Below are 13772 nucleotides of genomic sequence, written 5' to 3'. Positions count from 1 at the left end.
TTCTTTTTTTTTGGGAAAATAGTTATTTATGTTAGTTAACATGTAATGGGCTTACAACTGTGATTTTTAAATGAATTAGCTGGCAAATTTTTTAAGTGTTTCAAGTTAAATTTCTAACGTAGTAAATATTAATAGATCTACTTAAAAGTCTTTGGTTCCTCAATAATCATAGACTACATATATATTTTTATATATATATACACACACACACACACACATATAGTGTATATACACTTGCTTATTTAAATAAAGTTAGCTTTTAAATGATGCTGCCTTATATCTTAAAATAATTAAGAACTCCTAGGATTCAATAAGCAGTTTACTTCCTAAAAACTTCACACATATAGTATCTACTTCAAATAAATCTTTACTAAATAATATAACAATATATAGTTATATATTCTGATCAGCCTAAATAATTAATGTAGAAAATGTCCAATTAAACCCCTAATTTTAAAGTATTATAAAAATGGAACTTCATTACTATAATCAGTAAATTTGAAAAATACCTCTCAGGGTTATTTCAAATTCTAGTGCTTTCTGGAGAAAATAAAATTGAGCCAACTTCTTGACAAGTGATTTAAATGGTGAATTTGTATAAGCCACTTTTCCTTGTGACTGACAAAAAGGCAAATGAAGACTTGTAAATTAGATTTTAGCAAATTTAGCGACAGTTAACTAAAATGAACAAGAAGCTGACATAACTAGATATAATCAGAAAAGAGGTGGACCAAAATCCTGAAAAATATGTATATACAGACTTGTTTACCAATTCTATATGTACTAGTATGAGGATCAACTAAAACTAGAAAAAAAAAATTTAGACCCAAATTTTAAAGTGTGATTTTGTTCCATAAATCAATGAACATTCACAGCTTTAAAATTTCTCGAAATTGTTAAATTCATGTTGATAAATATAATAATAGTTCTTTTAAAGATTTTTTTGTTGTTGTTTACACCCAATGCAGGGCTGGAACTCATGATCCAGAGATCAAAAGTCACATGCTCTACCAAGTGAGCCAGCCAGGAGCCCCAAATGTACTCTTGATATAACCCTAAACTTTGGAGGAAAGGCAATCACACATTCCCATATAATACTCTGTGATCATAATTACAGATCAAATGCTAGATAAAATTAGTCATGATCTGACCCAATAGATAAAATTCTTATGTTTGCAAATTGTTAGCTCAATTTCTAAATGGGATTACTTCACTCCTACTCAAATTTTTGACAAAGAAATGTATGAATCTGGCATTCTGTAACTAGAAATTTTAAAATTCTTCTCAATATTTGACCTCTAGAAACAGTGAAATTACCTACTGCTCTTACAAAATATCACAAAAGCTTACTAAATGTTTCACTTCAGGGCACCTGGGTGGCTTAGTCAGTTAAGTGTCCAACTGTTGGTTTCGCTTTGGGTCGTGATCCTAGGTTCTTGGAATCAAGCCCTGAATTGGTCTCAGTGCTCAGGGAATCTGCTTAAGATTTTCTCTCTCTCCTTCTGCCCCTCTCTACTTCTCTAAAATAAGTAAAATAAAATAAAATAAAATGTTTCACTACTTTGTTCATATCTCTAGCCTAGTACCAACTCTGCATAAAGTACTAGGTGTGTGGTTTTTTTTAAAGGTTTATTTATTTATTCAGAGAGAGAGAGAGAGAGAGAGAGAGAGAGGCAGAGACACAGGGAGAGGAATAAGCAGGCTCCATGCAGGGAGCCCGACATGGGACTCGATCCTGGGTCTCCAGGATCACACCCCGGGCTGCAGGCGGCGCTAAACCGCTGCGCCACCGGGGCTGCCAGTACTATGTGTTTAAATAATTAAATTGGCAAGGTCATCTTAGGTCTCTTCTAGTATTCTTTAATCCTCAAAAACTCCTGATACCTAGGCAGTACCTATTTACCAGTCTCTCCCCCAACCACAATATCCATTAAAATATTCTATACAGTCAAATTTTTGTTATTTTTGTTATTAGATTTTTATATAGTCTGATTATAGTAGTGTTCATTAGGGGATATCTAATTTAATATGTGGATTTTTTTTTAAAGAGACCTGGTATTCTAAATATACCTCTAATTTGTAAAATACATAGAAGTAATTTTGAGCATCAGAGGACTGCCACTTCACTAATGCCACTTCACAATTATAGGTCAAAGTCAATAAACCCTACCATTCCACACTTTCCAAATCAAGATAAGAGGATGAACAGAAAGAAGTCACTGAAATTCCTTCTTTTTTGTGGCAATATTCTTTCTTTCACAGTACTAGAATATATTAGGATACTTTAGTATTAGAGTTGTCAGATTAAGAAAGAAAAAAACAAAACCCAGGACCTCCAGTTAAATTTGAATTTCAGATAAATAAATAATTTTTTAGTATAAGAATCTCCCAAATATCTCATGTACTTTAACTTATTATAAAACACTCCCTGACTATATATAGTCTTTCCAACCCAATGGACTTTCATTTTTGTTTTTTTATTTAATTCTTACACAAGTTTGATTTTTCCTATTACCATTCCCATTTTACTGACAAAGAAAAGTTTAGAAAAACTAAAGTGCATTCTAAGATTATATTGTAACTAGTAGCCGAATTAAATATTCAGGTTATATGTAAAATTTTATTACAACAGCATTTAATGTAACTGAATTTCATCTACAATCTTATCATTAAGCATATGCTTCCCTTTTTAAACTTTTAATTTTAGAAAGGAAAATAAAACCAATTCCAATTTTATTTATGCAAAAAAGGACAATCTCACATACCTTGGGATATGCCAGTCACTGTCACTTCCTAATATTCCCTCTCTCTAAATTCCAATGACCAAACAGTAATCCCTAAGAGGATCAACACATGCCAAATCAAACATATAAGCCTAATGCCTCCATTTATTTTGCCTCCATTATTATTTGTTCAACTGCAATTGCTTTAGCAAAGAAGAGCTCGTATTCATAGTCCAGAGAATCAGAAGGCAAAACATCTTAGGAGACAAGTCCTTCCTTTGTGAACTAGGAATGATCATTTCCCTACCTGTCAGAAAACCAAGAATGAGCTCTGTCCTAACAGCTACTTTCCTGAATACTCTTGTTTTTAGAAGAAAGACAGTTTATCTACCGCGTGCACTGTAGGGTCAAACATGTATCTAAAGTCCCAGACAAAAGGAAGAAACAAGGAGCTGTCTTCAGAGGTCCCTATGGTGGGCAAAGGATGCTTCCCCAGCCTTTTCTGTAACATCAAGCTAAAGGTTTCCAAAATAAAGTCGTATGAAGTCTTTAATCTTATATCTTAAGGAATATAAGGAATAAAATATGATGGCTTAATTCCTGTTCTCAATCCTAGCCCAAATAAACACCCCTGAACACTTTCTAGAAGTTCACGCTCAAAGTAGGTGGTTTTCCTCTGGGGAAAAAAAAAAATCCAGAAGTATAAATATTGACCTCAAAGTTTCAGTTAAGAACTAAAAACCACACAAACACATGGCACTTTGAGGCAGAGTTTAAATTACATACCGCAAACCACATAATTAACTGAATCTTCTTCCCAAAATTGAAGAAAAAAAAAAAAGCATAAAACAGCAAGAAGCTAACTGTCAACAATAAGTCTGTGTAGAAAAAACTCAGCAGATGATGAACGGAAATAAGGGTGTAGTTAATTGCCTTCCCAAACTGCTTAAAGAATAAATTTATTAAGTTTCATTGAAAAGGTTTTGTTAATTATAAATTGACTTTCCTATTTATTCAGCATCCTCCAGGGAAAAAATATTTCATACAAATGAATCTTTTCAGCTAAATGAAGTTTATCAACTTCTTTTTTACCTTATAAGTGGAAAATAGAGAATATTTGTTGAAGATCTCTTCCACATAAATTAATTAAACTTGGCATTTTGAGTTTAAGTTACATTAAAAAATAAACACCACTATGTGTTCCCTAAAGCCACATTGCTTTTCTTCCTGGACACAAACCAGGTTTTATTTCCGAGCCTCCCTTGTAGTTGAGCATGGCCATGTGACTCAATTCTAGTCAAGGAAAGTAGGGCAGAAACAATGTATACCATTTCCAGGCTTCAATCTAAAAACCTCTCAAATGTGATGTTCCTCTCTTTCTCCATCAGCTAGAAGCAAAGGACACCAAGATCCTAGAGCAGAAGCTCTCAATTTCAGCTCCAGGCAGGGGTAACAAAGTATGGTCCCCGTAACAGCAACAGCAACATTACTTGGGAACTTGTGAGAAATGCCCATTTTTAGCACCCACCCCACATCAGATGCATTAAATCAAACACTAGGTGCAGGTAAGGGCCCAAGTATGTGATTTAACAAATGTTTCAGGTCATTCTAATAAACATTAAAGTCTGAAGCACTGTTCTAGAGGTTGGATGAGCCACAATTTAGAAAGGGCCTGGGTCGCTGCATCACAGCATGGTACGTTATCCACTAAATACCATATTGCACTGTTCTCTCAGAAATAAAATTTATTATTTTGAACTACAGAGATTTTAGAGCTTATGATAGCAGCAAGCATTACCTTAAATCTACCTGATACAGACATTTAATAATATCCTTAGAAGTGAACTCAGCTCATCTGAAAAACAGGATAAATTTGCTATGCACAAAGATAACAAAATAGGTTACATAGATAATATGAAATGGGCTTGTTATATAGTGAGAAGTTTGAAACTTTTTTTTGAAGAATTTGGAGGACAATATGCTAGGTGAAATAAGCCAGTCACAAAAGGACAAATACTGTATTATTCCAATTATAAGGAGGAATCTAAGGTGGTCAAATTCAGGGGCACCTGGCTGGCTCAGTCAGTGGAACATGTACTCTTGATCTAGAGATTGTAGGTTCAAGCCACATAGGAGGAGGGGGTACAGAGACTACTTAAAAATAGAATTAAAAAAAAAAAAGAAATAAAATCTTAAAAATTAATTAAATAAAGTAGTCAAATTCATAGATAGAAGAAAGAAGAATGGTAGCTCCCAGGGGCTAAACAAAAGGGGTAAAGGAGAATTGTTTAATGAATATAGTTTTAGTTCTACAAGATGAAAAGATCTGTTTTACAACAGATCTGCTTTACAACATTGTAAATACACCTAACACTACTGAACCATATATTTAAAAATGGTTAAGATGGTAAAGTTTATGATGTGTTTTTTCCACAATGAAAATATTAATCACACAAAAAAAGACTCTTTTTATTTGGATTTTCCAGGTTTGTTTACTCTGGCCCAAAGTAATTTCAAAGTCTACTACATGAAAATAATTTAGAGAACTAATTCTGACTCATAACCCAATTGAAAAAATAATAACCAGCTAGTTGTTCTAAAAATACAAATGCCTAAATTAAAACAAAATTTAAAAATCTACAGTACAGTTTTATAGCTTTCAAGATGTTAGCTGTTGTCTCAGTTCAACCACACCAAATTAAAAAATTAACAGTTGAGCCAGGAAATCATTTTCTAGTTTTTCAGGATAATCTAAGAGCCCATATAAAATATTTTCTTTTGATTCTATGCATGAAGTTTTAGAGACTACAAATCGCTGGGGGTTTTTGTATGCAACTATGAACATTAAGAATAAAATTCAAATTAAAAATGTATCCAAAAAAACACTGTATATCATCTTTACCAACTTGAGTGTAATTTTTTCAGTTCATTCCCCTCTGAAAAGGACCCAAATAAAAATATCTGAATGCCTCAGGGTCAAATTATATTATGTAAAAGTTGATAGAACATCTCTGCAAAGCAGCTTAGCTATATTTACTTTTTAAAATCTATATTCTTAGGCCTACTTAACTGCACTTTTGGAAATTTGTCTTAAAGAAATAACTTGGATTACAGATTTAACCACAAAGATGTTTATCACATTACTAAGCAAATAGGCTATCATTCCACTATTATTAGGCATTTATATTATGTAAATACTGGTACATGCACGTAAGTTAGGTTGCCTTTAGAAATTATTTATAGTAAACTCTGACATTTTTAATTACCTTTGAAATAAACATGAGAGAGAAAAAAGCAAAGCACAAAATTGTATACTATTGTGCCAAGTAAGATCTGCAGTCTTCTCTGAGTAATCCAGGAGAGTTTTAGTTCCTTCCTTTGGTAATCTATGATATTTTCTTAACTTCAAACAATGTTTGAATACTACTGTATATTTTTACTGTATTACTGTATATTTTTTAAAATTATGTATCCACCCCGCTGCCAATATCAGATATAATAAATTACTATGTCAACTATACATAAGATACAGATAAGGTGATGGGATAACAGATAACTTTTACTGTTTCTGTGATTCATATCTATAATTCTATAACTCACTTCATGATAGAATACTTCATTATTTTGCATAAAGCACATATTATTGTCAAGGTAAGTGAAAAACAGTAATACTGAGTAAAGATACAAAATCATTTATCTTTTAATTCTAATCTAATTTTGTAAACATTGCAAGAGTTGAATTAAGTTCAATCAAAAAAGATCAGAATCTACCAAACAAGATAATCATAAAACAGCCAAAAAAGCTATCAAGATATTTCAGAAGGTATAAGTAGAAGTACTTTCCTACTCATTCCTAACTAATTTTCAAGAATGACTTATTAAAAAATGCTGTTATTTGAAAAACAAGTATATTTTATCCCTTCTTTATCACAATTCTAATTTTTTCAGTGGCTTCTTAGTGGTAAGAAGTGTTGGATAAAAGTAAAACAGTATTTCACAATTAATAACAAAGATCCTGGGCAGCCCGGTGGCTCAGCGGTTTAGTGCCGCCTTCAGCCCAGGCAGAGTGTGATCCTGGAGACCCGGAATCAAGTCCCATGTTGGGCTCCGTGCATGGAGCCTGCTTCTCCCTTTGCCTGTGTCTCTGCCTCTCTCTCTGTGTCTCTCATGCATAAATAAATAAAATATTTTTCTTTATTTTTTTTTTAATTTTTATTTATGATAGTCACAGAGAGAGAGAGGCAGAGACACAGGCAGAGGGAGAAGCAGGCTCCATGCACCGGGAGCCCGACGTGGGATTCGATCCCGGGTCTCCAGGATCGCGCCCTGGGCCAAAGGCAGGCGCCAAACCACTGCGCCACCCAGGGATCCCAAATAAAATATTTTTTAAAAAATTAACAAAGATCCCTTAAGACTTAAATTCAATAAGAAAAACAGGACAGAGCAGAGATATGTCCCTAAGAATTTGTCCATCTCAAAAATAAGCTAAATGGAAGGGATTAAATAAAAGCTTTGGGCCTAAATAATAATATAAACCACCAAATAAGCAACTATTTGAAATAAAGCTTCAATTCCAAGATTGGTGATCATCTGGGTAGACCTTTAAAGATAATCTTATCGTGGGAGAGGAAAGGAGGGAAAGCTACATAATCTTTTTAGGTACTCTGTCTCATTATTTTGCTAAAATTGGTGCAGTTTATCAATAGTATAGCAACATTTCAGCCACTAGGTGGCAGGTAAAAAAAAAATAAAACAGCTAAAAAACAAAATGCAAGCAAAGCATAAAGGTGCAAATTAAGTTACTGGCTAAGGTAAGAGATCAAAGGTACCAATAACCCAACTCTTCCAATTCTACAGCAACTGCCAAAGAGTGAGATAAATGAAGAACATCCCAAGTAGACTGGCCTTGCCAAAGTTGGGTCTGAAGACCGTCTACTTCTCACTACTGACAACCTTCTAACAAAATTAAGATTTAGACCATGGGTGATTCACACTAAAATGGTGAGGAATTGAACAGAAACAGGTCTGGGGGAGAAGAGCTGCAGGATGAAGGAAGAAAATCCCATTTCCTGAGTTTAGTGGAGGTCTGGAATAAAAGAAGAAAATATCTAAAGATACAGAGAACCTGTCCCCCACCATCCTCACACTCCACAACCTTATCTCCAAAATACTATCCACATTGTCTGAAATGCCACCTAGAAGTACAAAGGACCAACATCATAACCAGACCCCAATTTATATACAAAAATAAAACTATCCTCCAAGAATCTGTACCAATTAAGGTTATCAAATTGAAATACTACGGAAACATGACTAGATTAAACTGTATGATGAATGTATAGGTTCATCCATGTGGTAGTTATAAAGATCAATTTGGAATTTTGACTCTAGTACGTGGGAAGAAATTGCCCCTACCCATAAACATGAATATCAGATCCGTGAAACCAGGAGTCTGAAAATAGAGACAAAGGTGCATCAATGTCTGATGATATCAGTCATTAAGATAATATAACTAATTCCCCTGGGCCCTGATTCTAGGGTTGGTAGACAACCGACTTACTATAAATTTGTCTTCTCACATATATTAATGCAATGTTTTCAATCTCTTCTCTCGAACCTAACTAAAAGGGTCAATATAATCCTAACGCTAACGGTAATTCACTAGGGCAGTCATTGTTAACTAGGAGCCATTTCTCATATTAAACTTCCCAAGGGATTGTCTGTCATTTTATAAGCATACTAATAAAACTTTGGATTCTTATGAGTTCCTTCCACTGGTTGAGAATTATGGGCCTCCACAGAGAACTTACTGACCGAATTCGGTGAATCTGATAATTACATTTCTCTCTACAAAATTAAAATTTTTGGCATTTTTGGCATCAGTTTCTGCATCCCATATTATAGGTATAATGAAAGGCAGAGGTATTTAATGTGCCAGAGAACTAGTTATTCATATTTAATGAGTTAGAAGCTTATGACATTAAAACTAGAATGGGCCTTAAGTGGAGGTCAACTAATCCAATCTAGTCTAACATTCTCTCAATAAAAGAATCTCTTGTGTATTTCTGACATTGGTTTAATTTGTCTAGTTCTTATCTAACACCTGAGAATAACTGCACTGATAGTTTACCGCAAAATGAGGGGTAAAGAGGTATTTTTAGAACAGAGGTCTCTCATTTCTGAAGGTAAGCAAACATGAGTAGGGCATTTCAGTGAAAAAGGCCAACAAGACATACTCTGGGAAATAAAAATGCAGAGGGGAGGGAAGACAGAAGATTCAAAGGAAAATGACAAAAGGACCTGAACAGGGACTTCACAAAAGCAATCAAAATGCAAATAAATTAATTAAATAATCACAATATCATTAGCAATCAACAAAATACAGATTTAAAACATAATATTAAACACCCAACAGAATGACAAAAATTAGGAAGCTGATAATAACCACTTTGGAAAACAGGCATCATACAAATAGCCCACCAGCCAGTGATTTTACTTTATTCCTAGAGAAACTCTTGTATGTATGCAGCTGTTTTTACAGAAACTAAACTAGAAATCACTCAAAAATTGATCAAAGGTACAGAATAAACAAACAGTGAGATATAAATATAATTGAATATTATATGGCAATGAAAATGCACAAGCTGCAACTGTATGCAACAATATGGACAAATTTCATACTTACAAAGTAAAAAAAGCAAGAGGATAAAGATTATAGTTGATTTCATTTATATAAGATTCAAAAACAGACAAAACTAAATTATATTTTTTTAGAGATATGTTCATGCATTGTTCATGTATAGTCAAAGTATTTCTGGAAAGCAAAATAAAGTATTATTGCAAGAATTATTTTATGTGAGTGATTACCCTTAGCGGAGTTATTACCCTAGGAAAGGTGATATTGTGCCCTGAGGAAGAATAGGGACTTCTAGAATATCAGTAATAATCTATTTCTTGACCTGGCTATGGTTAGCTTCCCAATTGTTCTTCAAACTCAAGTAGTTTCATATGCTTTTCTAGAGTTATATCATAGGTCATTAAAAAATGTTGAAAAGAAAGAAGCAAATAAATTTACCCACTTTAAAATTCTACTTATGGCTAATCCAGTCTTTCCCCAAAGACCAAGCTGAAATATCAGTTTCTTATGAAAATGGAGTCCAAGGGCACCTGGGTGGCTCAGTCAGTTAAGCATCTGCCTTTGGCTCCGTCATGATCCCAGGGTCCTGGGATTTAGCCCCACACTGGGCTCCCTGCTCAGGGGGGAATCTGCTTCTCCCTCTTCCTGACTTTCCCCCCACCACTTATACTCTCTCCCTCTCTCTCAAATAAATAAAATCTTTAAAAAAAGAAAAGAAAATGGAGTCCATATGGAAAGGAAGTTCCTTTAAGATTTAGTCCTGGATTATTCTAAGGATCAGAATGTACTAAGTTGTGTCCCTAAAGCTAACTATGCTTGACAAATCAGCGTGTGACAAAATATTTTTAGTTATTCAAAACCATATATCCTAAGTCTATAGAATATCTTGCTAATGATTTACATTTTAAGTACACAATTATTATTCCCAGATTCCTCAGATCAACAGCTAAACTTGAAAAAAATAGACATTTTTGTCCAATCTTCTCCTCAATTCTAAAAAAGTTACACATTTCCATTTTGAAGATTTCTGCTATGCTGCTTTCAATTTCAAGTCTCATTTCTCCAGAAATGAAAGTCCTAGCAATCAGATCCCTTTCCTTCATACACATACAATAAAAAATGAAATTTAACTATTATTCCTTCTTTCTTACGTGCAATGTAAAATGGAAAGCGCTGGGAAATTAACAATTGTGTCTAGGGTGAAAGTCTGGCAAGAATGAAAGGTACAAAGAAATAAACGGATGCTTGTCTCTTTTAAGACAAAAGTTTCAAAAGGTTAAACTAATAAAATTCAGTTACTGGGTAACTTTTTTTTGTCTTTGTTTTTGCTTGTTTTTAAACAAAATGTAAAAAGCTACCTAACAAATTTAATTTGCAATTTAATCTTTTAAACTTTTAAATTAATTTTTAAAAACTCCTAAAATTCTACTTAGATGCAATGAAGTACATAAATCTTAAGGGCTTAGGTCAGTGAATATTTATACACACACATATACACATATCTATGTATGAAGATGAAGATACTTAAAGCTAGATTTGAAAATTTTATTAGAAAAAAACAAAAAACAAAAGGTTAAATACCACTGGTCCTCTAAAACAAAGGATATTTATTCTATTTAGCTAATTTTATTTTCATACCTCACAGTCACCTTGAGCACTTTGAACATTGCACCAACGGGCAACAGGTTCAGGAACCACTTCCCAATCCTCACAGACATGTTTAAGGATATTCACAAATGTTGTCTTCCCTGAGGCTGTTGGGAGAGGAAAAGGAAAAATGAGGAAGGAGATTTAGTGGGAGAAAAAAGCCAAAACAGTCATCAGCTCTAACAAAATTTATACTAGCAAACAATACAAAAAACAAAAATATTCAATTTCCTAAACTTTCTCTTCAGATTTATTTTAATGAAAACTAAAAGAATTCCTACCCACTTGTATTAAGCATATTTGTTACTTTTTTTTAGCTTATCGAAACCATGGAACAGAAGAATTTAAAATCTGGTGAAGGGACACCGGGGTGGCTCAGTGGTTGAGCATCTGCCTTCAGCTCAGGGAGTGATCCCGGGATCGAGTCCCACATGAGGATCCTTGCAGGAAGCTCCCTGCCTATATCTCTGCCTCTCTCATGAATAAATAAATAAAGTCTCTTTTTAAAAAATAAATAAATAAAATAAAACCTGGTAAAATTGTGGGCAAGGTGTTACGGCAGAAAACACTTTCTTTAACCAAGTAATTAGAGATAACTTTGTGGGAAATAGTTAAGGCTATTCTCCTACTTAATTAGATATGTGATTCTGGGCAGGTCACTGAAACTCCTTGAGCCTGTTTCTTCATAATACAATGGAAATAATAATACCCTCTTTATGGAAACTGTCATGATAAACAAGCTATAACTACAGTGACAATCATTACAGGCTCTTGCATTTTCAAAATTTTCTGTCTTCTGGCTCTATTCTCTGTTTACAAACAAGTTTAAATTTTTCCTATCTAAAACCAACTCAGAAACAGCCAAATGAACTATAAAATCAATATAAAGATCCACCTAATACCTAGAGTTTAATAATGAGACAGGGTGACTATATGACATTAATTGTATAACTATACAACATTAAGCCATAATAACTAATAGAAATTATAAAAACATTTTTGCAAAGGCCATGAAATAGAAATAGCCATGTTTTCTCTCCTTCACTTTCATGATTCTGTGCACTTATCTAACCCTTAAAAAAAAAAAAAAAGTTGTATGTACTTTGCTTCCCTGATTATTCACTAGTTTCTAGTGAGATAGAAATGAGATACCCCGTAGGGAAAATAAAGGAAATATTCAGGTATAATCAGGACATATTATATTGACTATTTTAATATTACTTTGTAATACATTCTACTTAATAGTAAGGAAAGCCTTGACCTAGAATGTAACAGGGTGGCAACACTCCTGATGACCACCACACCCTTCCTATCTGAAGTCACCAAATGCGGTTATATTAGCCATCTCTAGTCAACATGATGTGTTCTCACTCTCTCTCTGTCTGTTTCTTTCTCTCTCCCTATGTAAATAAAAACACACAGAGATATTAAAATATTAAAAAACAGCTTCTGCAACCTTACAGGAAAAGCTTCCTCATCCTTATAAACTGGATCCAAAAATGGCAAAAAGAACTTACTTTTGACTTGAAGGACTATATTCAAACCTAGGACATTACATAGGCAATAGAAAAGAAGAAAAAAACCAGAACTTTAAAAGATCACACGTAGAGGGACACCAAGGTTGCTCAGTTGGTTGAGTGTCCCAACTCTTGGTTTCGGCTCAGGTCATGATCTTAGAGGTCCTTAGAAGTTGTGGGTCAATCCCTGCATCAGGATCCCCAAGCTCAGTGGGGAGTCTGCTTGAAAATTCTCTCCCTCTGCCTCTTCTCCTACCCTCTCTCTTAAATACGTTGTTTTTGTTTTGTTTTGTTTTTTTAAATCACACACAAAGCAAAAACAGGGATGGATGAAGGCGATCAATAAGAAGGTAACAGAGAACTGCTGAGAAGCAAAATACAAAGTCCTATTATCACCACAGAATCTAACTAGATGACCGTTAGATTTAATCATGGAAAAAAGACTGGTGACCACAGATTTTGTATGGAACATTTAGATTGGTAAATGGAAGCATATAAAATGATCAATGGACATTCACTGAACTAGATGGAGGAAGGAAAGGAAAACATGATGTTCAGAAAGAGAGTCCAAGGAACACATTAAAAATCACGCAACAGCCAGTGTCTGAAAACATGTAAAGCTAAAAAATTCAGCTTTCTTCTGATGTCCCTAAAAACAGAAAAAATTTATGTGGTCATACTCTAAAATTTCAAGAGCAAAAACAGGTACTCTTTAAAACTACTCCTTAAGGATGCCTGGGGTAGCTCAGTGGTTGAGTGTCCGTCTGCCTTTGGCTCAGGGCATATTCCCAGAGTCCCAGGATCGAGTCCCATATCAGGCTCCCCTCCAGAAGCCTGCTTCTCCCTCTGCCTATGTCTGCCTCTCTCTCTCTGTCTCTCATGAATAAATAAATTAAAAATCTTTTAAAAAATAAAATAAAATTACTCCTTAATTCAAAGAGAGTAACAATAGTTACCTGTAGTTCCTAATCAGATTAATATCTAGTTCCTTAACTTTTGGAGGGAAAGTGAGGATCTAGAAAATAAGCCAATGAATAAATTAATATTCTATAAAAGCAAAGGAGAACAAGAACTAAAAGTCACAGATGTTAATACTTTAAAAAGTCATGGGACCTAATGGAATTACTAATGTCAAGCAGGCATTATGATGCCAAAAATCATCTCTATAAACTATTATGATGAGAAGAAGCAGGTAAGCCCTCTGTAAATCTAACACAAGGGAATATTTTAGTAACAGAGAACATGAGA

At 34.0% G+C, this 13772-nt stretch overlaps 1 protein-coding gene across 1 annotated transcript in view; it reads right to left on the bottom strand.

The window, feature by feature from the left end:
* The window catches only part of DCK (deoxycytidine kinase), a 30977-nt gene that overhangs the window by 14752 nt on the left and 2453 nt on the right, over window positions 1-13772 (bottom strand). The window contains exon 2 of the mRNA XM_041723735.1: window positions 10999-11114. Coding sequence (XP_041579669.1) covers window positions 10999-11114 — 116 coding nt within the window. The remainder of the gene's footprint in view (window positions 1-10998; window positions 11115-13772) is intronic.

The sequence above is a fragment of the Vulpes lagopus genome, chromosome 12 (assembly GCF_018345385.1).
Source record: "Vulpes lagopus strain Blue_001 chromosome 12, ASM1834538v1, whole genome shotgun sequence".
NCBI classification, from domain to species: domain Eukaryota; kingdom Metazoa; phylum Chordata; class Mammalia; order Carnivora; family Canidae; genus Vulpes; species Vulpes lagopus.
This window is presented reverse-complemented; position numbering and strand designations above follow the sequence as displayed.